General features: G+C 31.5%; 2 protein-coding genes across 2 annotated transcripts; one reads left to right on the top strand and one right to left on the bottom strand.

Moving 5' to 3' along the window:
- Nucleotides 1-2,070: 2,070 nt before the first annotated feature.
- On the bottom strand, nt 2,071-10,069 carry LOC111705797 (translation initiation factor IF-2). The gene is made up of 9 exons (XM_023478465.1): nt 9,964-10,069; nt 8,780-8,863; nt 6,932-7,075; nt 6,436-6,482; nt 5,263-5,293; nt 4,400-4,471; nt 3,202-3,318; nt 2,528-3,083; nt 2,071-2,474 (listed from the first exon to the last, which is right to left on the bottom strand). Exons 1-9 carry the CDS (start codon nt 9,994-9,996, stop codon nt 2,380-2,382), a joined length of 1,179 nt encoding a protein of 392 aa, XP_023334233.1. The 5' UTR covers nt 9,997-10,069; the 3' UTR covers nt 2,071-2,379.
- Nucleotides 10,070-11,755: 1,686 nt separating this feature from the next.
- On the top strand, nt 11,756-24,637 carry LOC111705795 (uncharacterized). Its single transcript, XM_023478463.1, has 6 exons — nt 11,756-11,850; nt 17,007-17,079; nt 17,762-17,820; nt 22,406-22,446; nt 23,217-23,278; nt 24,534-24,637. The coding sequence occupies exons 1-6, from the start codon at nt 11,796-11,798 to the stop codon at nt 24,631-24,633; spliced, it is 390 nt and encodes a 129-aa protein (XP_023334231.1). The 5' UTR covers nt 11,756-11,795; the 3' UTR covers nt 24,634-24,637.
- Nucleotides 24,638-25,051: the final 414 nt, after the last annotated feature.

The following is a 25,051-nucleotide window of genomic DNA, read 5'->3' as shown; positions in this document are numbered from 1 at the left end:
CCATACAAATTCGGAAAGATGCAACATTCAACTAGGATCGTAAACAAATCAATTTAATTCCTAACAAATCATTCAGATATTACAAACAGTTGTCATCGATTATTTTTCGATGCATTCGTATATAGTTAATATTTCATAATATTTTTGATTTTTTTTTTTAAAATAATTTTCGCTGGTGTTGGATTTTCGAACATTCCTGGAAAATATGAAAATGTCGTCTTCATTAACAAAACTCCTCGAAACAGAAATAAATGTTTTAATAGTAACTCTCAGATCATGAAAAATACTAAATATTTTGAAATATTTACGAATGCATCAAAAAATAATCGATGACTATTGTTTGTAATATCTGAATGATTTGTTTGGAATTAAATTGATTTGTTTACGATCCGAGTTGCATCTTTCTGAATTACTTTCTAAAATAAAATAAATGCGCGCATAATGCATAATGTTTAAAGAATAAACATGTCTTTAAAAGTATTTTCAAAGTATTTTTAAATCACTATAAAGAAATACAAACATAAAGATTTAAACTTTTTAAACAACTTTCCAAGGGTATGGAGAAATGTCATGTAGCTTGAAAAAAAATTTCGTCCTCCAAGTTATGCTTTTCTGCACTTTTTCTGAGACACCCTGTGCAATTGAAAATTGACCTAAATCATTAGGATAAAAAGCTTATATATATATATATATATATATATATTACATATTTTCCCTTCTTTAATTAAATTAAAAACAAAATTTTTAGATCATACAATAAATAAACGGATTATAACGAGGCCCAACACTACTCTATCAGAAAAAGGTACACAAGGTATCACTGTGAATCAGGCAGGTAGCTCTTAACATGGAGGGTCACATGAAATTACGTCAATAGTCCCTTTATAAGGATTGATTTTATCCTGATTTACAGAATTCTTGCCAAAATAAAGGAAAGTGAAAATTTGTAAATTTATTTGTGATGGGTGGTGGGGGGGGGGGGTTGTCTTTAAATGTCTATTGTATACATTCAAATGAAGGGTAAGGGATTTGTATTGCGTATAGAGGGATTTTGCGGGGGGGTAGATTGGCATGTTCGTACAACCTAATAACATCCTGGAGATTTGAAATTAAAGGTCGGTTACAGATCAGTAGGTCACTAGGCGGCGGACGGGAAAAGTTTAATAATTATCTTAATTTGAAAATAATAATTTTAATAATGATAGAGAAAACATGGCCAATGAAAAAGATTCTAATGTAGGAGATAATGATTAAGTTTGTATTAGTGAAAATATACTTGATAAAGTTTAGAAATATGTACGCCAAAGTTTTGAATCCGCTCTGGTGGGATTCAATATCCATGATGGATTCAGGAACCAGGACTTAAGATTTCTAAGAAATTCCATATTCAATTTCAAGATTGCAATTTCTTAATAATACTAAGCCGTCAATCCTCTCTCCCCCATCCCCCCCTTATCCCCTCAACCTGTCAACCCATCAACCTTCATCCCTTCTACCTGTCAACCCATCAACCTTCAATCTGATATTTGCAGAATAATTTCACTTTTATGTCTAAAATTTTCTTATTTGCGTTTACTCTTCTCTTACTTTTCCAGAATTCCTATCCTTCTCCCTCTTCTTCCTATCATATTTCCGCATTCAACCTTCCCACAATCCTATCATTCTCCCTCTTCTTCCTATCATATTTCCGTATTTTACCCTTACCACAGGCCACAATCCTATCCAACTTTCTTTCCTTCCTATTATGGTATTCCTACATTACTAGTTAATTTTCCCATCCTGAAATGCCTTTCCTGCCTTCCTATTTTACCTTTCATTCATCCTTCTTTCTTTCCTATTATGCTTCTCCTACCTTCTTATTCTCACTTCTATATATCTATTCTCCCTATTTTGTTCAATTTTAAAGAAATATTTAATATCCAGTTTGTCATTTTTATGTAAATGAAAAATATCTATTGAATAAAAAAATTCAATTTTAAAAAATACTTACCAACATTTTCAACTCAATAAAAAGACGACAAAAAAAGAAAAAAAATCCGGTAAGTCTTTGCAGCAAAAAAAAACTATAACTCGCACTGAAGTTTCACTATTATTATCATTATCATTTAAAATTTTTGTTAACATTTTTCGAGGATTAAAACACAACAGGTACATACATGGTATGTATTAAGGTCACAAAATATATAATACATGTAAAATGTAATTGTACAGAATGCAGAAATTTGTTGTGAACTAGTCGTCGGTCATCAATTTTTTTTCTTCCTCAAGAAATAATATTAATATTGTAATGTAGGAGTTTGTCTAATGTGGGGGGGGGGGGCTCAGTCCACGTTGGGGACTAAATCCCCCTAAAAATCATGGTTTTCACTGCAATAGGATTTAGCATCTCTTTGAGCAAGATAATTTGCAAGCTTGAGTTACTCTAGTTCCAAGATTTCCCGGGCAGCCAGTTTCACATGCTCCCTTCGATCCCCCTAAACACATTAAAAATTAAAATTCATTGACTCATATTTTTCAACTCCATTACCTGGACATCCTTTGGCATTTTTCCCTGCACCATTCTCCGTACTTTTTGTCTGATTACCCCCTTTTCCTCCTGTACTTCCGCTTCTATTGTTTACTTGATTTTGTCCAGCACCATTATTCTTTGTATTGCCTCCTCTTCGAGAAGATGAGCTTGTATTTTTCTGAGGCTTTTTTCCTTTTATGGAACTGTTCTGGTTAGATGATCGGCTGTTGACGCCATTTTTAACAGCATTCTGTGATCTTAGAGCAGAATTTCTATTCCCTTTCTTAGAATTTTGATTGATTCGTTGAGCCTGGCTACCTTGTGTTAATTGACCACCACGTGTTGTTTGACCATGACCACCTCCTTGAGTTTGACCAGCACTTGGTGCTTGGACGTCATGTTGAGATGACTCATCGTTATAATCATAATCTGAGCTTGTCCCTTTGTCTTGCGGGCAGGCAGGGCTGCAGTTAAGTCCACTGCTCCCATCCGCGGCATTCTGCGCAACATGAATCTGGTTTTTTGTTTCATCTCCAGCCATATTCCAGGTAAGAGGACTACTGCGGGGTACAGCCTTTACAAATTCAAATAAAAAAGGAAGAACATTAGAAACTCTATCAAATTTATATAGCTAATAGTTTTATCAACTAAAATATTATCTAAAAAATTATTGAATATTTATAAACTTCTACCTGGCTGATGTGGATCTGTGAGTTAACGGGCTTCTTCATCATAACCTCCATAGGACTGTTGGTTGGGATATTTTGGCTGACATGGAGGAAGCTTACTCTTGCATTATCCATAATCACCTAAACATCTACTCTAGTAGAATACAATTATCCATAATCACCTAAACATCAACTATAGTAGAATACAATTATCCATAATCACCTAAACATTTACTCTAGTAGAAACAATTATCCATAATCACCTAAACATCTACTCTAGTAGAATACAATTATCCATAATCACCTAAACATCTACTCTAGTAGAATACAATTATCTATAATCACCTAAACATCTACTATAGTAGAATACAATTATCTCTATAGTCAACTAAACATCTACTCTAGTAGAATACAATTATCCATAATCACCTAAACATCTACTCTAGTAGAATACAATTATCTATAATCACCTAAACATCTACTATAGTAGAATACAATTATCTATAATCACCTAAACATCTACTCTAGTAGAATACAATTATCTATAATCATCTAAACATCGACTCTAGTAGAATACAATTATCCATAATCACCTAAACATCTACTATAGTAGAATACAATTATCTATAATCACCTAAACATCTACTCTAGTAGAATACAATTATCTATAATCATCTAAACATCGACTCTAGTAGAATACAATTATCCATAATCACCTAAACATCGACTCTAGTAGAATACAATTATCCATAATCACCTAAACATCTACTCTAGTAGAATACAATTATCTATAATCACCTAAACATCTACTCTAGTAGAATACAGTTATCCATAATCATCTAAACATCTACAATAGTAGAATACAATTATCTATAATCACCTAAACATTTACAGGGTCACCCACAATGGATGAGACTGTAAAGACGACCTGAAAATCTTAAATTGTTGTTAAATCTTTGCCATGAATTTAGTCTTAATTAATAGTCATAATAAATGATTTGGGGAAAAAAGAAACAATTTAAAAGTTTCCAGGATTCATAAATATAAGGAAACATAGAGTATACATTTCGTACAGTCTTCTCTGAAGTCTCATCCTTTGTGGTTAACCCTGTACTATAGTAGAAATTTTTTAAACAATTCAAAATTGCAGGAACAATTTAATTACTTCTCAACTTTCATCCTAATTTTTTTCTCCTAAAACTTAAAGAAATAAAAGATTAACCTTGACTGGCGTATTTACAGGATTTTGGAAGGAAACATGTACAGTTGTGTTGTACGTTCCATCTATCATAACCTGTGTACAATCGACTCAATTTATGTTTCATACAAAGTTGTACAATTACTGTACATTTTTGTCTGCAGTCGAGAAAATAAAACCAATTTTAGATCATTTTATTTTCTAATCTTGTAACATAAAGAGATTGTAAACATAATTTTAGATTATTTTATTTTCTAATTTTGTAACATAAAGAGATTGTAAACGTAATTTTAGATTATTTTATTTTCTAATTTTGTAACATAAAGAGATTGTAAACGTAATTTTAGATTATTTTATTTTCTAATTTTGTAACATAAAGGGATTGTAAACGTAATTTTAGATTATTTTGTTTTCTAATTTTGTAACTTAAAGAGATTGTAAACGTAATTTTAAATGAAATTTACAACAGTCCCAATTAAAAGCTTTGTATGGTCAAGAATGGGTTCTCTCTAACTTCAATTTTCAAGCTTATGATATGAATATATATACTCCCCAATATTAATCATATAAAGGTTTAAATGGTTCCGGGCATTGCCTTCTTTATATGGAAGGTAACTTGAAATGGGGACGGGAGTCAGATTTAAGATGTACTTTTATAAACAAAAGGAATTGAGTTTTGCCACAAACTGAAATCTTCTAATCCCAATATCTTTGCAACCTGATGGTGCAAACCTTTTATATTTCAAACTCAAATTATTTTATCTATAAGTATTTATAGTTTGAAAAGGTCTACGACATTGGGTTACAAAGATATAGAGATTAGAAAATCATAGTTTGTGGCTAAAACTCAACTCATTTTTTAAAAAAAATCTTAAAATGATCCGTTCCTCGCATTCACTGTTGGTCATCCCGTTGAAGCTGAAAAAATAATAGTTTTAACACATACAAACGATTTAGACAATTGTGTTCAGGTATTAATCACTTTTTTTAAAGGGTTTATCAGCAAAGGATGAGACTTTAAAGGGTTTATCAGCAAAGGATGAGACTTTAAAGGGTTTATCAGCAAAGGATGAGACTTTAAAGGGTTTATCAGCAAAGGATGAGGCTTTAACGACGACCAAAACTCTTTAAAAATGGCGATCCTACTTAGTCTTCTGCCTTTGATAAATAAAGATTATTTACTAAATGATTTTTAAAGGATACAAATTTAGTTTTAATCTATAAATGTAAAAAAATGGACTGAATAAATTCTCTACAATGGTTTCTGAAGTCTCATCTCTTGTGGATAGGAAAAACTGCAGAATTTTAACGAACTTTAAGGAGATTACCCAGTACGGTAAACTGTACAGTTTAAGGTAAACTGTACAGTATACGGCATACTGTACAGTTTACATTATACTGTACAGTGTACATTATACTGTCCAGTGTACATTATACTGTCCAGTGTACATTATACTGTACAGTGTACGGCATACTGTACAGTGTACATTTTACTGTACAGTGTACATTATACTGTCCAGTGTACATTATACTGTACAGTGTACATTAGACCTGAGTCTGAAGGAGGAATATCTCCGGTATTCATTGTTTAAACTTGAAAAATATCACTGAGATGAGATGGCTGTGTTTTTATTTTTACCACAGTTGTTTCTTGAATTTATAGGATAAATTCTCACGTCAGGGTCACCAGTATAGAAGTCTCAATAACTCAGAATGATAACACATTTTCACAAGTTTATTTATTCATATAATACTCGTTTAACATACTAAGAATGACTAGTGTAAAATTATTCTGTCCAGTGTACATTACACTGTACAGTGTATATTATACTGTACAGTGTACATTATACTGTACAGTATACATTATACTGTACAGTGTACATTATACTGTACAGTGTACATTATACTGTACATTGTGCACTGTACTATACAGTGAACATTATACTACCCAGTGTACACTGTACATTCATGGTTAAAAAGTTGTCAGTGTAGATATCGAGATCAAGCCTTGTAGGTCAAGTTTTGACCTCAGTTTAGTTTTTATAAAAAGAAAAATTTACCTGATATGAAGTTGAAGATTAACTGCATCAGTCATCTTTACCTTTACCTACCATTTATTTAGTTTAACCATAGGAATTCTTCTTTTGTTTTTTTATTTCCATCTTTTGTAATACAATTTACAAAAATTATCAAATTAGAGGGTTTAAGGGCAGCAATTTATTTTTAAATATTTTTATTAAATCTCTAAAAACATGTTGTTTAAAATAATCATTAACTCGGTTACCTCGATTGTTTGAAAAATTTACAGTGATAACCAGAAAACTCTGGAATAGGAAGACGACTTTTAGCCTCAATTTTTGAATTTAAATAGTCCAATATGAATGGGATACTGTAACTGTGTAGTGTAAACAGACCCATTTCACTTAATTTGTGATTTAATAAGTGTCTAGTAAAACTATTTGCTTTGAAACAATATCAAATACACTTAAGTAGTGCTATATAGATGTCTTCCTATTTTAGAGTTTTCTGGTTATCACTGTATAAGAATGTTACTACCTTCGAATCTTTGCCTACATTAAGGCTGATGTGAACTGAAGTATTGTATGGTTTGGTTTGGGTTATAGAAATATCACTTCCGTCGGGGTTGTTATGGGCAACATGTATTGAGTTGCTGTTTGGATTGCTCTGAGATATTGACACCTAAAACAATATCTTTATTTTCAGCACCCATTGTGAATCGACCTATAAGTCCTACTACCCGACTTAGTACGGGGTGTGCCATCAAACATGAAGATTAAAGACGACCTTGAGATCATCTTAGATCTTTGATACCTGGATATCAAGTGCGTCTTGAATCAAGTATCAGAAAAAAAGCTTTTTTCTAGTGTATTAAAAAGGCATGGTCAGATTTTTTGTTCTTTCAGAGCCGGAAATGTAAATAATTTTGTTCATATGTTTAACTTGAATTTAAAAAAAACCTCACAAACATTAAATATCTTCGATAAAGGAGAAAGTTTATATTCTGGAATCTTATATGTCGTGCAGCTTGTTTTTTTATATGACATTAATATATTAAAGACGATCTTAAAGTTGTCTCTAAATTGGGATGTTTAGTGGGAAACCCTGTGTATCTGTAATTATTTTATTTATTAGAGAGTCAGAATTCAATTGGACTGAGCAGTCATATACAGGGATACCCACGAAGAATAAGACTCCAAAGACGATTTATTGTACGGAATTCATAATGACTCGGTTCTTATATATATGATTCTCTGCAACTGTAAACTTATTTCTTCTCTTGCCAAATCATTTTTCAGGACAGAAGACTTATTTTAACCCCAGGATTGTCACATTTGAAGGATTTTAGGTCGTCTTTGCATTCTTATATTTTGTGGGTAACCCCGTTCATAAACGCAAGCAGTACAAGTTAATCCATCATTAAAAATATTTCTGCTGAATTGTGTGAGAAATAATTCGATTAACAATTAAATTTGCCAGTTAAAAAAATAAACGTAACTTTAAAAATGTAACAAATTAGAAAATTTGCTTCAAAGAATAAAAGTGCCCTCATAATATATATATAGATATGGAATTCAATCGAGGTGTACGCGAAACTAAAACTTCAGGGTCTAGGCTGCATGGGGCACTGCACCCTTGCCCTCATAACCTCTTCAATATGATAAAACCATACCCCCTACCCCCCCTTCCCCCCACCACTCTCCCTCAATCCACACTTTACTGTGTTAATGCCAAGTTTATTTCTTATCGTTCTTGCACGAGGTTTAGAGGAGTGCCGGCTAAACTTTACAAGCTCTCTATATTACATAAACAGGGTTAACCACTAAGTATCAAATTTTTAGGAAGACGACCTTTTTTCCATTGAGTTCAATGTTTTTGAATATTTTTGTTTTTCTGCTTAATCTCATGTTTGAAAGCTGTACAATCTTATGTTTGAAAGCTGTACAGTCTACAGGTTTAATCCTTTTTAACGCAGAACTAGCTAGAGCAAGTGTTTCCCAGAAAAATGAAGAAAAAAAAATCAGTAACGCTTTGCTCAGTCATAAAATTGGGTAGCAGAGGCGTACACAGGGACACTGTAGTTTCAGTAGAAGTAAATATTTCCCTTTAGTGTCTAGCCGATTTCAGGATTCATCTCTAATTGGATAATGAGCTAGATAGAAAGATAGATGATACTGCAGTGTAATTTCTATTGGTTCAGAATAGACAACGAACACATGACTGAACCCTGATTGGATCAGGCGCTAATGGGAGAGTGAAACTTGTTTTTTTCCAGGGGTTTTAAGGCCCAAACGGGTATTGAACCCCCCCCCCCCGGAAAAAAAATGTAAACCCTTGGCAAAATTCCTGTCCTGTATGTCCCTTTAAAGTTACAATAGCAGTTACCTTTTCCCCCTTTGGTTGATCTTTGCTCATCTCAATATCTTCATAATTTTGAGGCAAACAGTCCGCTAAACCAACTACCAAAACCTTTATATTAAAGATTCTTTTTGTTTAATGTTTCGCTAAATACATCAAGATAACACTTAATTATAAAGAAAAATCAACATCAAAAAGTTTAGAAATGTGCTTTAATTTGTAAAAAAAAATAATTAAGTTTGCAAATAGCAATATCCAATAAATGCAGTCGTCCTTTTATACCAATAAACTAAATGGAGAAATAAGTAAAAAAAAGACAATCTCCTTATGATATTTTCACAACAACTAAAAATGATTTGGTTTAAGCAATCAAACTATTGTAAAGATTGAAATTTTTAATTTTCTAATCATTAAATATAATTTTGCAATTTGATGCTGCAGATTATTTCAAACTACTATAGACATATGCCATATCAAATAGAATAGTTTAAAATATCAAATGGAATAGTTTAAAATATCATATAGAATAGTTTAAAATATCAAATATTTACAACACCAAATTTCAAGATAAGGGTATTAGAAAAATAAAGATTATGTTGAGTGTTCTGCTCCTCTATGATATGAATTTACAAATGTAAAATTATTTTTTTTAAACAAAGGAATTGAGTCTTTGACACAAACTCAAATTTTCTAATCCCTATATCTTTGCAACTTGATGGTGTTCACTTTTGAAATATCAAATTTGGATAATTTGATCTAACAGAATACATATAGTTTGAAATTTCTAAGGTCTACGACATCGGATTGCAAAGAAATAAGGATTAGAAAGGTAGAATTTTTGGCAAAGACATCTCTAATAAAGACAAATTACGCCATAAATGGAATGAGCATTAGAAAAAATCAGTTTTTAAACTTTCCAAAAAGAAAAATGAGACAAACATTGGTTTATCTCAGGAATTTAACATAATCATTTAACATAATCATTTAACATAATCATTTAACATAATCATTTAACATAATCATTTAACATAATCATTTCAGATTTCATTCATTTTTTTATTCTAATGTAAAAATATTCTTGGGTTTATATATGTTTTCTTCAAATAAAATTATTGCACTTTTAAATACAATAATTCTATCTCAATAAAACTTGTAAAATTAAAATTTTACAAACTATTCTACACTACTGTACAGTGTACAACTGTACATACCAAGATTGCTAATTTTATCTGTACTGCTCTCATGGTGGTTTATTAAACACTGCGTAAAACTGTTTGGTTTAAATTTGATTCAAGATGTTCCATGATTGGCTGAATACCAATATATTTAAACTAGTATATATATAGGTGTGTCAACAAAGAGAACAAGGGACTTATCGTGAAATCTAGACCCTATGCTTTCTATTTTTGTTTTAGGGGAGAGGGACGAGGGGAGGCTAGAGTTACAAAATAAAAATTATAATTTGTTTTTCTTTTTAGAAAATACTATGATTACTCCTGACTTTAAATTATAAGAATTCATGAATAGTCCGTTTAATGATTAAATGACATTTTGATCCCATCCATTTCTTAAATTCAGGGCACCCCGGCTCTTTCTAATAATTTACAGCCTTTTGTTACTGATCTTAGACCATAGATATCTATAGTCAGAGTTGATGATATATCTACAAGCCTTTTCTTTATACTTTGTAAGGTGATAATAAAACATTTCGCGGTTTTATTGGTGAATTATTTTAGAATCAAAATATTTTGGAAGCAATTTTCATTTCGACCGGCAATAATAACCATTTCCTAAGGTTAACAACAAATTTGGGCCTGATTGCAGTTTTTCCGTTTTTAACAAGAATTGCGACAAATGATGCATTAATAAGTCTATATAGCAATCATGGAAATTAATTTCTTTAGAATTTTAAGGCTATACTGATTTCTCCTCAATGCATTCAACTTATTGAGTTAAAAAAGCTTTAACACATAGCAAAGAGCTGAGTGAGGGTTGGGTTGGGCGGATACTGCAGATAGAGGAGGTTTAGGAGATTCTCTCCGTCTCAGTTTTCAGAGATTAGTCTCTCCGGTCTTACAGGAGGAAGAACAGTTCTTCTTCTTCTTCTTCTTCTTCTTCCTCTTCTTCTTCTTCTTCTTCTTCTTCTTCTTCTTCTTCTTCTTCTTCTTCTTACACCTAGTTTATATATAATCTACAGAGTACACAGTGCACCTAGTTTATATATAATCTACAGAGTACACAGTGCACGTAGATTATATGTAAGCTACAGAGTACACAGTGCACCTAGATTATATATAAGCTACAGAGTACACAGTGCACATAGTTTATATACAATCTACAGAGTACACAGTGCACCTAGATTAAATATGATATACAGAGTACACAGTACACCTAGATTATACATAATCTACAGAGTAAACAGTGCACCTAGTTTATATATAATCTACAGAGTACACAGTGCAACTAGTTTATATATAATCTACGGAGTACACAGTACACCTAGTTTATATATAATCTACAGAGCACACAGTGCACCTAGATTATATATAATCTACAGAGTACACAGTGCACCTAGATTATATATAATCTACAGAGTACACTGTACACCTAGTTTATATATAATCTACAGAGTACACAGTGCACCTAGATTATATATAATCTACAGAGTACACAGTGCACCTAGTTTATATATAATCTGCAGAGTACACAGTGCACCTAGATTATATGTAATCTACAGAGTACACAGTACAACTAGTTTATATATAATCTACAGAGTACACAGTGCACCTAGTTTATATATAATCTACAGAGTACACAGTATACATAGTTTATATATAATCTACAGAGTACACAGTACAATAGTTCATATATAATCTACAGAGTACCCAGTTTAAAAATAATATACAGAAGAATGCAAATTGTACTTAGATTTTAAAATCTACATAAAGGTCCTAAGTAGAGGTTCTAGAGCATATGGTTTTTATTCTCAATATTTTCAGAAATTACTGAAATGTGAATAATGGATGAATTGGTGAAATAAATAATGATAATGGAGTATACTTCTACTTTTCTTGTTCTAGCTCAGCTGGTCAACTCAGGTTAGTACAAGTATATTCATCTCGTTCATCATCCACAAGTAATTATTTCTCTGATTCACAACGGTACCCTTGAAAGCTTTGTCTGGTACAGAATGTTATTTCTTAGATAAATTTTAGTTGCAGTTTAGTTTCTTTATAAGTGTCACTTACGGACTTCTGCTGCAGAAACCACCATATTCTCTAAATTACTGAAGGTTGAAAATTTACTGTTGTGAATCTGAGGAAGAGATTCACTTGAAACTACAACAATAGATCCTTGTTGAATCTAAAACATGCTTTAAATAATTTTATGTTATTCTATGTTTAATATTGTCTCCTGCCTTTATAAATGTCTTGGCATAGGAAGAAGAAATAAACAACTTTACAGTTTTTTTTGTGTTTAGATATTTTATGGAAGTAAAGACATTTCATATATATCATACCAACCACTCTCAAACTTTACATCTTCATATCTTATCCATCATTCATATTTCATTCTACTCTCTTCATTTTTCATCAACTTTACATTACCTTTTCATTCATTCTTTATCTTTAATATCACATCCTTCATCCCTTCCATTCATCCTTTCCTCTCCTATTCTTGATCTTTTCATACTTTCCCCTCTTATTCTTGATCTTTCCATCCTTTCCCCTCTTACTCTTGATCTATCCATACTTTCCCCTCTTATTCTTGATCTATCCATCCTTTCCCCTCTTATTCTTAATCTTTCAATACTTTCCCCTCTTATTCTTGATCTTTCCATACTTTCCCCTCTTATTCTTGATCTATCCATCCTTTCCCCTCTTATTCTTGATCTATCCATCCTTCCCCCTCTTATTCTTGATCTTTCCATACTTTCCCTCTTATTCTTGATCTATCCATCCTTTCCCCTCTTATTCTTGATCTATCCATCCTTCCCCCTCTTATTCTTGATCTATCCATAATTTCCCCTCTTATTCTTGATCTATCCATACTTTCTCCTCTTATTCTTGATCTTTTCATCCTTTCCCCTCTTATTCTTGATCTTTTCATCCCTCTTATTCTTTATCTATCCATACTTTCTCCTATTATTCTTGATCTTTTCATCCTTTCCCCTCTTATTCTTGATCTTTTCATACTTTCCCCTCCTATTCTTGATCTATCCATACTTTCCCCTCTTATTCTTGATCTATCCATCCTTTCCCCTCTTATTCTTGATCTATCCATACTTTCCCCTCTTATTCTTGATCTATCCATACTTTCTCCTCTTATTCTTGATCTTTTCATCCTTTCCCCTCCTATTCTTGATCTATCCATCCTTTCCCCTCTTATTCCTGATCTATCCATCCTTTCCTTTCCTATTCTTGATCTATCCATCCTTTCCCCTCTTATTCCTGATCTATCCATCCATTCCTCTCCTATTCTTGATCTATCCATCCTTTCCCCTCTTATTCTTGATCTATCCATGCTTTCCCCTCTTATTCTTGATCTATCCATACTTTCCCCTCTTATTCTTGATCTATCCATACTTTCCCCTCTTATTCTTGATCTATCCATCCTTTCCCCTCTTATTCTTGATCTATCCATCCTTCCCCCTCTTATTCTTGATCTATCCATAATTTCCCCTCTTATTCTTGATCTATCCATACTTTCTCCTCTTATTCTTGATCTTTTCATCCTTTCCCCTCTTATTCTTGATCTTTTCATTTTTTCCTCTCCTATTCTTGATCTATCCATCCTTTCCCCTCTTATTCTTGATCTATCCATGCTTTCCCCTCTTATTCTTGATCTATCCATACTTTCCCCTCTTATTCTTGATCTATCCATACTTTCCCCTCTTATTCTTGATCTATCCATCCTTTCCCCTCTTATTCTTGATCTTTTCATACTTTCCCCTCTTATTCTTGATCTATCCATCCTTCTCCTTCTTACTGAATATATTATCCATCTATTTCAAGAATATGTTTAAATTCTATCAAATTCTGAATTTCCGGAAGTCTCTCATAAAATCCTCGTAAAAAAGAACTCAACTACAGAACCACTCTAGTCCGTACATCGTACAATGTGTACATAACTTTTATGTTTTTAAATGCTGTCTGTATGTCTGTTAGCCGAACAATCTTTTCCATACTTCGCTTAAGTAGCCTAAGATTTTGAATAGAAATCAGTGTTCTTCAGGATCTTTTAGGCAAATATGAATGAATGAAGGATTTAATGAACAGAGCAATTTTATTTCACAGAGCAATTTTATTTTTCACAAAGCAATTTTATTCTAACTATGTAAATTGCTACAATATTGTAGCCCATATATCCTTACGAAAATAAAAAAATATTTCGTTTAAAAAAATGAATTAATGAACGAAGTAAAATGTTTATTGTTGATTATGCAAAGTTTTTGAATATTGAAATTTTTGAAGTTTTGAAATATTTTAAATATTAAATCATCCTCCACAGTAAACTGTTAATAATTATTTGATGCTAGAGGTTTAGCGGTCCAACGTTGAGCTCTCATAAAACGACTAGTATAATCTTACATCCAACAGTTATGAAAACTGAGTTGTTTGATTTTAAAATAGAATTCCAGTAATGTACTTGGGAATGGAGAACCCAGCACACAAAGTTTATAATTTTGTATGTTTTATTATGTTATGTTATAATAATAGAGGGAAGGGGATAGAATCAAGATTTACCAAGAAAAGCATTTTTTATTTATACAATGAAAATGACAATATTCTTCAAGAATTTTTTTTAAAAACTTGTTAGGGAGCATAGAGATTTTATTTCCAATGGAATAGAGATCTAGGTCCATGGAAGAAAAATCGTATGAAAACTTTGTAGATACTAATTGTAAACTAATTTTAACTTATAACTTTTTGTTCTATTTGGTTCTTCGCTGAAGCTATGAACCTGCCATAGAAGATAATGATAGCTTTCCATTCATATATTTAAACATATAAATAGAAGTGTTAAATTTGATCATGTGTTTTATATTTAGAATCTCAAGTTTCAGAAAAAGCGGATTTTTGTCACGTGTGTGCAACATGAAATCTGCTAGAACTCGTAGAGCTTTTCTTCTGAAGAGTAGATATAATTTACCTGATTTACTATTTACTGACGGACCCCAAGATAAAATACCATACTCTAGTTTACTTTTAATAATATTAATTTATTAATTTATTATTTATTTTATTAATATCGCACTTCAAATTTCAGCACATATGTGGTCTAATTAAAAAAATTCCATTTTAGAAACAATCTTTAATTTGTATTGTTGATAAAAAAGTCATCTATTTTTAGAAACATTAAGAGTAAGTTTGCTTGAAATTCTCCTAAACATACATATTGCGTTCATACATAAACATACATAAACATACATAAACATACATAAACATACATATTGCGTTCTATTTGTTAAATAATTTCGAAACCGTTCGTTGGTGATACCTATAAAACCATAATGTTCGTGGATCATCCATCATGTTCGTGGATCATCCATCATGTTCATGGATCATCCATCATGTTCGTGGATCATCCATCATGTTCGTGGATCATCCATCATGTTCGTGGATCATCCTTCATGTTCGTGGATCATCCATCATGTTCGGCTAATTTAGAAAAGAAAAGAAAACATTTTTTGAGACGTCATTATTATTGCCGAGTTTTTGCAAATTCGAACCCTACTCCAAATATACACAAATAGTTTAAAGGAATTGATTCTTTGCCGTGCAAACTGAAAAATTCTAATCCCTACATCTTTGCAACCTGATGGGTTAAACCTTTGATATTTCAAAATTAAATCATTTGAACTATCAGAATTCATAGTTTGAAATATCTAAGGTCTACAACATTGGGTAGCAAAGATATTGGGTTTAAAAAACTCACAGTTGGCGACAAAGACTCAATTCTTTTGTTCATTTTTGTGCCTAAAATCAAAACTAGAAGTGATTCGAGATAACAAAGTCAAACAATAATGTTGCATGAATATGACCTTCTCATTCTGTCCTGCTAGCAAAGACTGCATGTCAACCAGAAGATGGTTACATAAAAACAAATTTTGGTCGTCATTTAAGCCTCATCTTTTGTGGGTAACCCAGTAGAGATTCTAGTTTTTATGAAAGGTAGTTTGTGAATTATTGGTCTAAACTGTTCATTATAAAATAAAATTAAGCCTTTATGGAAGCCATTAATTAGTAACTTCAGAAACTAAAGGGTTTACATTATACGGTACTAAATAGGGTGTAGAGAATAGAAAAAATTATAAATATCTATAACAAAACCATCTGGAAATTGTCATACCTTGTTTTCACTTCATGATTAACCCCCTGTCCCCTCTATATATTTAACCCCATGTCCCCTCTATATAACTAACCCCCTGGCTCCTCTATATAATTAACCCTCTGTCCCCTCTATATAATTAACCCCCTGTTTTCTCTATATAATTAACCCCCTGGCTCCTCTATATAATTAACCCTCTGTCCACTCTATATATTTAACCCTCTCTCCACTCTATATAATTAACCCTCTGTTCACTCAATATAATTAACCCTCAGTCCACTCTATATAATTAACCCTCTGTCCACTCTATATAATTAACCCTCTGTCCACTCTATATATTTAACCCTCTGTCCACTCTCATTAATTAACCCCCTGTTCCCTCTATATAATTAACACTCTGTCTTCTCTATAAAATCAACCCCCTGTCCCCTCTATATAATTACTCTCCTGTCCCCTCTATATAATTACCCTCCTGTCCCCTCTATATAATTAACCATCTGTTCCCTCTATATAATAAACTATCTGTCCCCTCTATATGATTACACCTCTGTCCCCTCTATATGATTACCCCTCTGCCCCCTCTATATAATAAACTATCTGTGTTGTTGAAGGGCTTGAGAAATCTTTCATCTAAGAAACTCTATTCTTTATATCCTAACAATAGACCAAATCAAGAATAAGGGTTTCTAAAACATTTTTTAGATTAAAGAAATTTCTGTCAGATTTAACATATGTTGATGTAAACTTTGGGAATTTTAACCCTTGAAACCTGATATCCTTGGCTTTTGATTGTTTAATCTATGAATTTTGCTAGATCAAAGTTGAAAGTATCAAATGTTTACATTATTAGGTTTGAAAACTGTAGGGATTAGAAAATTTGAAGATGAGGCGAGTGATCATTTTTTTAAATATCTTATTTTAGTGAGAGCTTTGAGTTGTGTTCAGTGCAACACAGATGTCTCTGCAGTCTGTTCTTTAAACCCTCCACCTCCCAGGTATAAACTGCGTTTAATAAACTAAAAATTTGTTTTAAAAATTATTATGATAATACGTTTAACAGAAATATTGTAGTGGAAAGTCTTTGTTTTTTTCTATTAAATATTTGTGATTTTTTTTAGTTTAACCTTTTTTTAAAAAATTTGCTCTGAAGTCAGAACTTGTGTGTGCACTTTGGGATCAAGCTCTGATCTGCATCTTATGTAGATCTACAGATTAATTTGACTCATCTTCGATATCCCGTGATGGCTATACCCTGCAGGGATAACTTTAATTATGGAAGCAAGTATTAATCCTCAAAGTGCTCACATGGATATAGAGATCAAACGTTCAAGATAAATGATAATAATATCCGCACTAAAGTCTTGATCTCTGAACATTGTAAGATTACAAGGAATCTGAGTATTTACCTAAAACTAAAATTATCTAAGGCACATCTCTGGATATGTGTAGACCTTTAGTATTTCAAACTAGGAGTTCTGTTAGATCAAATACTTCTAAGTTTAAAATATCAAAGGTTTACATAAGGTTGGAAAGTAAATATGTGGTTGTGGTAAAAACTTGATTCCTTACAACACTCTTAGATAAATATCATGGTTTGAAGAAAAAAGTACGAAGATAACAAATAATTTCCACAGCTATCTCAAAAGGATTAATCAACAGATAAAAAGTTTATTTTAGAGATTGTACCTCCGATTCGAAGTTTTGCCTGACTTTAAAAGAGTTTGATAAAGTAAAAGGTAAATTAAAGTTGTTGTATAGTTGTTGTATAGTTGCTGTATAGTTGTTGTATAGTTGTTATATAGTTGTTGTATAGTCGTTGTATAGTTGTTGTATGGGCTGAAAATTTGGTTTGGCTGTCTCCGACAGGAGATTCAAGTTGAAGACGACATTTTATAGAGGTTTTAAAATTAATGGTTAACAACTATGTCTTAGTCAACATTTTGCAGTGTAATAAAAGCAAACTTTATAACTAGTATTAAACTTCACATATTTTAAAAGAGCCTCATAATTCCGAAACATCTGAAGATGAATTTTAAATTACAGTTTATCCATTTATAATTTTAATAAAAAATGCAACAAAAAAAATACGACTGAAACCTTGAAAAGACGAAGGAAAAACGGCTGATGTACATCATTAAAAATTTTCAGAACCAAAACCCATCAAAACCCTGCCGTTGTCCCTGTTCTTGAAAAGTCTGTAAAATATTTAAAACATAATAAACTAAATCTTTTCACAAACAATACAGTGGAGTGGATCCAAGTGCTCTAAATATACGGAATACAGATATAAAGAGATAATATATTCTCATCTTTTTGACATTTCTATTGAATCAGGCATTTACATTTATCTAGACTAATATCTCTTTAGAAATATATTTTTATTTATATACTTTACCCTTTACCTAGTCTACTTCATTTTTTTTTGCATTCCCTGCCCTGTTTCTCAGTTTTCCCCCAACCTTTTACCCCTCCTTTACTCCTCCTTTTACCCCTAATTCACTCCCCCTTTTACCCCTCCCTCACTCCCGCTTTTACTCCTCCTTTACTCCTCCTTTCACCCCTCCTTTACACCTCCTTTATCCCTAATTCACTCCCCCTTTTACTCCTCCTTCCCTCCCCATTTTACCCCTCCTTCACTCCCCCTTTAACCCCTCCTTCAATCCCCCTTTTACCCCTCCTTCACTCCCCCTTTTATCCCTCTTTTATTCCCCCTTTTACCCCTCCTTCACGCTCTGAGCTAAAGCTAACCTAGAGAAGTTGCTTTAAAGAAAGTGGAGACACCAGATAGAGTTATAATCTCTATCTCATTTAATCCCCGATTGCCTTGTATCTCCTCCATCATACAGAAACATTGGAGAACCATGGTCGAGGATCCTTGGATGAAGGAGGTTTTTCAAAATCCACCTATGGTTACCTATAGGAGACCTCCTAATCTCAGGGATAAACTTATCCGAGCCAGAATTCCAGATCTCCTAGATCTCTCAAAGAGGCTAATACCTGGTATGAAACCTAGTGGTTTAAATTGCCCAACTTGTCCCTTCATAGAGCCTGGAACAGTTATACAATCCTCTAATACCAGCAAGAAGATTAAGATTAATGGAATTTTCAACTGTATAAGACCAGAAATGTAGTTTACTGTATTACATGTGAGCAGTAAAAACTACAATATATAGGACAGACAACAAGATCTTTAGGTGAAAGAGTGAGAGAACATATTGGTTACATTAGAAATCTCCATACAAACCAGCCTACAGGAGAACATTTTAACCTTCCTGGACATGAACTCTACTATCTATGACTGAACTCTAACCTTTCTCCGCTGAACTCAGAGAAATGAACAGTAAAAAATTGTTTTTATTTAATTGTAAACTGTAATTCAGTATTTTTTTAAAAAGAGTATTGTTTATGTCAAATTCTTTAAAAGGTTAAAATACCCCTCCTTAAATAATAATTTGCAACTACTTTGCACGGAAAATAAGGGAATTTTACTTTACCAAGGGTTTCTAAGGCCAATTTTTTCTACAAAACATCCAAAGAGCAGCGAAGGGATGTTTTGCGAGCGAAAATGGTTAATTGAAAATTTCACTTTCAATTTCATAGTCTTTTGAGATGAAAATGCGCAATTTTTTCACACGAAAACTTTGCAGAGCGGGTTGTATTTTACTTAATTGTCCCAAGGGACGTAAAGTAACCTCTGATGGGTGAATCATAGGTCGGTCATGTTGGTAAAAAGTAGGTAAAACATTTTTAAGCAAAACAAGCCTTCAGAGGAAAGATTTGTTATGATATTCAAGAATTATTTGTTCATCCAATACAACTTTAGATGAGCTTGAAAGGAGATTCAGGAATTCAGGTTGAAACTTTTGTATGGTTAATCCCTTTTAGAATGCTCTAATCCGGATCTTTTTCTGATCCGACAGATTAAGTTGATTCCTCGTTGATGTCTCTAAAAGTAGCAGAAGTTACAAGTTAGCTTTTGACTTAAAGGAAGGGATCGGCTAGCTGAAAGTGCAGTATTTTAGAGACAAACTTTAGGATTCATTTAATACCAATGAGACATTATTACGGTGTACAATTTTTAAATAAGAGCGTAAAGTCGTTGATATTTTTTCACCAGCTGTTTCAGTCAGCAGAAGAAACGTTTTTTACAATTACTTAAAAACCCGGACAAAACATATAAAAGAATTATTTTATAGACTGAGTAGCTGTTTCGGAGCATAGAAATTGTCGTTGAAAGCCATGGTAGAACCGCAGAATCGATTATTTCATTATCATCATTTCTAATGCTGTTTCTATAATTTTACTTGCAGTTTTCTTCAAAATGTCGTCTATTACATTAAAATAAGAAAATCTTCAACTAACGACCCTGGCTGAAAGAATTTGCATAAACTTGCGAAATTTTAAAATAACTTTTTTTCAATGATTTAAATTTACTTTTTTTTCTTAACCTGATTATATACGTTAACTAGTCAATCTACATATCTATCTATCTATCTATCTATCTATCTATCTATATATCTATCTATCTATCTATCTATCTATCTATCTATCTATCTATCTATCTATCTATCTATCTATCTATTTATCTATTTCTATCTCTCAATTAATGTAAGTGTTCTTGAGTCAAGAGTTCCCTGAAATACATCTTCTGATTGTTTTCTGATGTTCCATATCTTTACAAATAAATCGTAGATTAAAACAGTAGATAGCAGATGGTAGACATGTGATTATGATATTAGTGGTAGACGATAGGTCGTAGAAAGTGTACAACATAAAGGTGACAGTAGACAGTAATTTACATTTTTAAGTTCTAAATAATAGAAAGCAAACAGCAGATAGTATGAAGTAGACACAAGACTTTTTACTGTAGAACGTAGAGAATAATGTAGAATTTGGACAGGACATTAACATAAGACAGTAGAAAACAGAAAGTAGAAAGAAGACTGTAGAAAGTGGGTAGTATGGACACATTGTCCATTGGACAGGAAACAGGCTAACAGCAGACAATAAAAGTCCTGTGTAGCAAACAGTAGAAAGTAGAAATAAAAATAGTTTGAGACAGTAAAAGTAGACAGTAAGATTCTAATATCAAACCGTTGAAAGTAGAAAGTAAAAAGATAGTATAAGAAAGTATAAAATAGACAGTAAAATTATAGTAGTTGACAGTAGAAAGATGGTATAAAGTAGATAGTTAAAAGCAAGCAGTAAAAGGTAAACTACATGCAGTAGAAAGATAGTATAAAGTAGAAAGTTAAAAGCAAGCAGTAAAAGGTAAACTACATGCAGTAGAAAGAACAGGAGACAGAAAGAAACTAGAAAGCAGAAAATAGAAAGTTGTGAACACAGCAAGAGAAAGTATGAATTCGCGTCCTAATATTTTATTAATGTCCTGGAGACTCTGTAGACAATAAAGATGACAAGCTAGAACTTAATCAATTAATCTGCTAACGTAATATACAAGATATATTTACCATTTATATAAATCTACTAAATAGATTTGTATAAATAAAGAAAAATGATGAAGAATATACAAAAATATTCGTTAATCTTGAGCGCTTAATCTCGATATCTAATGTGTGTACTTTTAAATCTGTGGATCAGTGCTTGATCTCACAGGGCAGGGTCTGACTACCCGAGATATCAAAGTGGAATTAAATTAATCTGCATTTAACATAAAGATCAATTTTTGATCCTGAAATTCGCAACACAATTCTGGCTTTTTTTTTGCATTTCTTGAAATCATTCGTATTGACTTTTCATGAAAACTACATATCTTACAATTTTTCTAAAAATACAAAAATTCTCTTAAACGATTATTCTTTAACAACGACTTGAAAATATGAATTAGTGTTCTAAATTTACTTTATATTGATAAACTAATAAAAGATAGTGTACACTGTTCAATACACACACACACACACCTGTATAAGAATGATTCTTAATTTCGAAACGCTTTTAAGGTTTTTTGGACATGAAATTAATAAGATTCCATCATTTCATAACTTTATTCTGTAAACGCTTATTTACAATTTTTGTTCGTTTTCTGCATCTAAAATTTGGCTTAGTGTAAGGAAATAATTGTAGAATAAACGATTTGGAATTTTGTAAAACTTCTTAGATTTTGTTCAACCTTTAAAAAGTCCAAAAACCTTTTAAAGTTTTTTTAAAAAAGCGAACCAAATCATTGCCCATCACTAATCAGTTATCATGATACCTCAGACAAATTATAATTCATAAAATCGTCTCTAAAGCCTGTTTATTTGTTGGTAAGACTTGACCTAAAATAACGTCAAATTTTTTGTTAAAATGTGTTTTTTTTAGATGAGAGAAAACTTATATTCCTTGCAAGGACCTGTGTTCAGGTGATTTAATAAAATATGCGTTTTAGAGATTTATTTCATTAAATAAACGAAACTTTTTTAGTGACAATGAAAAGGGTCTTATCTTTAATCTTTTTATGTATAATAATAACATTAATGACTGTTCAGTGTAATACAGTGAAACCCTTAATAACGAATACATCGGAAGAATTTATCAAATGTCGTCTTGACAATTTTTTAATGAGTTTTATACTATATTACGTAAATTTTAGTATTTGCGAAAATAAATAAATAGCCATGGATATGCAGGAACAGTTTTAAAGAGTTCCATGTAATCATCTAATTAAAAAACTAAATATCTGCAACATTGCATTATCAGAAAGTGAAGAATACGACATTTGATGAATTCTTTCGATGTATTCGTTATTAAGGGTTTCACTGTACCTTACAATTTCTTAACGATTTCTAAACGAAAAGAGGATATTTTGAAATGTTTTATAGTTGCAAATATAAAGAGAAACATAAAAAATAAAATGTTTTAACGCGTCCCTAAATCCATGAAGTGCATAAACATATAAGACCAAATATGATTTTAAGTAAATCATGATTTTTCATTTTAACTCAAGGAAAATATTGAAGACGACATTATACCACCTCTTAACATAAAGAAAATCCAAAGTGTTATTTGTAACGTATTTTTACTATTTTTACTTTTAATATCCTTATTATTATTATTTTAATCAATTATAATTATTATTATTATTATTATTATTATTATTATTATTATTATTATTATTATTATTATTTGCTAGGATAATTCTGGTGATGTCTGCACTGAGGGAAGGAGAGGAAACAAAACCATAATAATTTGCAGGGATTCATTTAATAACATTTTTCAATTATTAAGGATAATGTGTAGGGTGTACGTAATTTCTAATTAGCTTTCAATTAGTTTTTCTGAGATTCACAACGGTATACCCTTAAAAACTTCGTACAGGGTGTCCCAATAAACATGGGAATTCTGTGACGAATTCAATATCGTCTTGGACATGAATTAGCATTGTAATACCTAATTTTGAAATAATATTATTATGTCTGCTAGAGTTTATACTATTAAAAGGATAAATGGCTTTAAAGATGTGTCTTTAATGTCTCCGCAAGATAAACAGTGAAGACTGACAAGTTTACTTGTTTGTATACTGGAATTTTTTTTGTTTTACTAAGTACCACCGTATGCAGGCAAAACATAAACAAACAAATTGTAAACATATCAGACGAAAATCTTTCTTAGTAGGTATCACTTTACTAAATCAAAGGATTATTTAAAAAGACGATATCGAATTCGTCACTGAATTCCCATGTATGAACAGGAATAAATCGAAATAAATTTATAAATTCCTTAAAGGGAGTGACCGGCAATGTATGGTAATTGAACTGAGAATGTAGTATTGTGGAGAATTTTTTAATGAATCATTTGAAACCTTTTACCGGTGCATATTTGTTCAGCGAGAGCGAAAATTCAATCTTTAAAATCCTCATTGATTGTTTATTTTTGAGGAATCCTTGTGAGAATCGAGTTAAACGAATTATTCAATAACGACGACGAAAAATGGAATAAAAATTTTACAATAAACTAGTTAGATGTTTAGGAACAGGTTAAGAAAATAAAATAGAATCATCGAAAATAAGTAATCTTATTCAGTTATTGGTTTCTGTAATGTCTCATTATTCAAAAACATTTTCTCTAGATTTCCTGGAACTTTTATTGAAAAGACGAAATTTGAAGAATTTAAAGAAATCAGCGAACAAATTCATAAAGAATAAGAATTCAATATAATGATGAAATTGATTCTAACATTTTTTTAAAAATCGATTCTCAAAACGTAACCATCCAAATGAATGATTTTGTACGTCGACTTTGCACCCAAACTCAGTAATTATACATCATTTAACGTTTTATATGTCTTAATGAATCTTTTAAAAAAATTTCCACAATACTACATTCTGCTCTAGTTCAACTACCATATTTTTCCGGTCACTCCCTTTAACTCTAAATTTCATCCTGAAAATCTACTTTGTGAATTTAATGAATTATCCTGATAATAATATTATATGAATTCTATTTGAAGAGAGCACTGTGGCAAGGATTCCTGCAATACGAGTGAAAAATGTAAAATACATTATTTTCTCATCTTTTTTATATCCTTCAAATATTTATTGCATAAATAAAGTGATAAAATAAACAAAATTTTTATAAACTTCATTTTGATGGAAAGAGACAGAGGCTGAACAAATAACCAAGGCTTCTTATCTAATGTTTTTAAGATAAACTCAGCATGGACGTTTCCCGTCATTAAATATTGAAAAATGCAAAAAAGTTGAGTCTTTGTCACAAACTCTGGTTTTTTAATTCCTATATTTTTGCAAACCAATGTCATAGACCTTAGATATTTCAAATTATGAATTCTGTTAAATCATAAAATCTAAGTTTGAAATATCAAAGGTTTACTAAATTCGTGGTTGCAAAGATATAGGGATTCGAAAATTTGAGCTCATGGCAAAGACTCAATTCCTTTTACATCTTTCTGAAATAGATTCTTGTGATGAAAATTTAAAATTAAACAGATCAGTGTGTTTCACACTTGTT

Source organism: Eurytemora carolleeae, unplaced genomic scaffold, assembly GCF_000591075.1.
Source record: "Eurytemora carolleeae unplaced genomic scaffold, Eaff_2.0 scaffold190, whole genome shotgun sequence".
Taxonomy (NCBI): domain Eukaryota; kingdom Metazoa; phylum Arthropoda; class Copepoda; order Calanoida; family Temoridae; genus Eurytemora; species Eurytemora carolleeae.
Note: the sequence above shows the minus strand (reverse complement) of the source record. Positions and strands in the feature narration are given on the sequence as shown.

What these genes read in the sequence shown, in the direction of transcription:
- LOC111705797 (XM_023478465.1), bottom strand. Translation starts at nt 9,996, where the DNA reads ATGAGAGCAGTACAGATAAAATTAGCAATCTTG. An exon ending in ATCAACCAAAGGGGGAAAAG is followed by an intron (nt 7,076 to 8,779) that starts GTAACTGCTATT and finishes ATATTGTTTTAG; the next exon opens with GTGTCAATATCTCAGAGCAA. An exon ending in CACAGATCCACATCAGCCAG is followed by an intron (nt 3,084 to 3,201) that starts GTAGAAGTTTAT and finishes GAATTTGTAAAG; the next exon opens with GCTGTACCCCGCAGTAGTCC.
- LOC111705795 (XM_023478463.1), top strand. Translation starts at nt 11,796, where the DNA reads ATGATAATGGAGTATACTTCTACTTTTCTTGTTCTAGCTCAGCTGGTC. An exon ending in TTAAACCCTCCACCTCCCAG is followed by an intron (nt 17,080 to 17,761) that starts GTATAAACTGCG and finishes AGTTTATTTTAG; the next exon opens with AGATTGTACCTCCGATTCGA. An exon ending in TTGCAAGGACCTGTGTTCAG is followed by an intron (nt 22,447 to 23,216) that starts GTGATTTAATAA and finishes ATTATTTGCTAG; the next exon opens with GATAATTCTGGTGATGTCTG.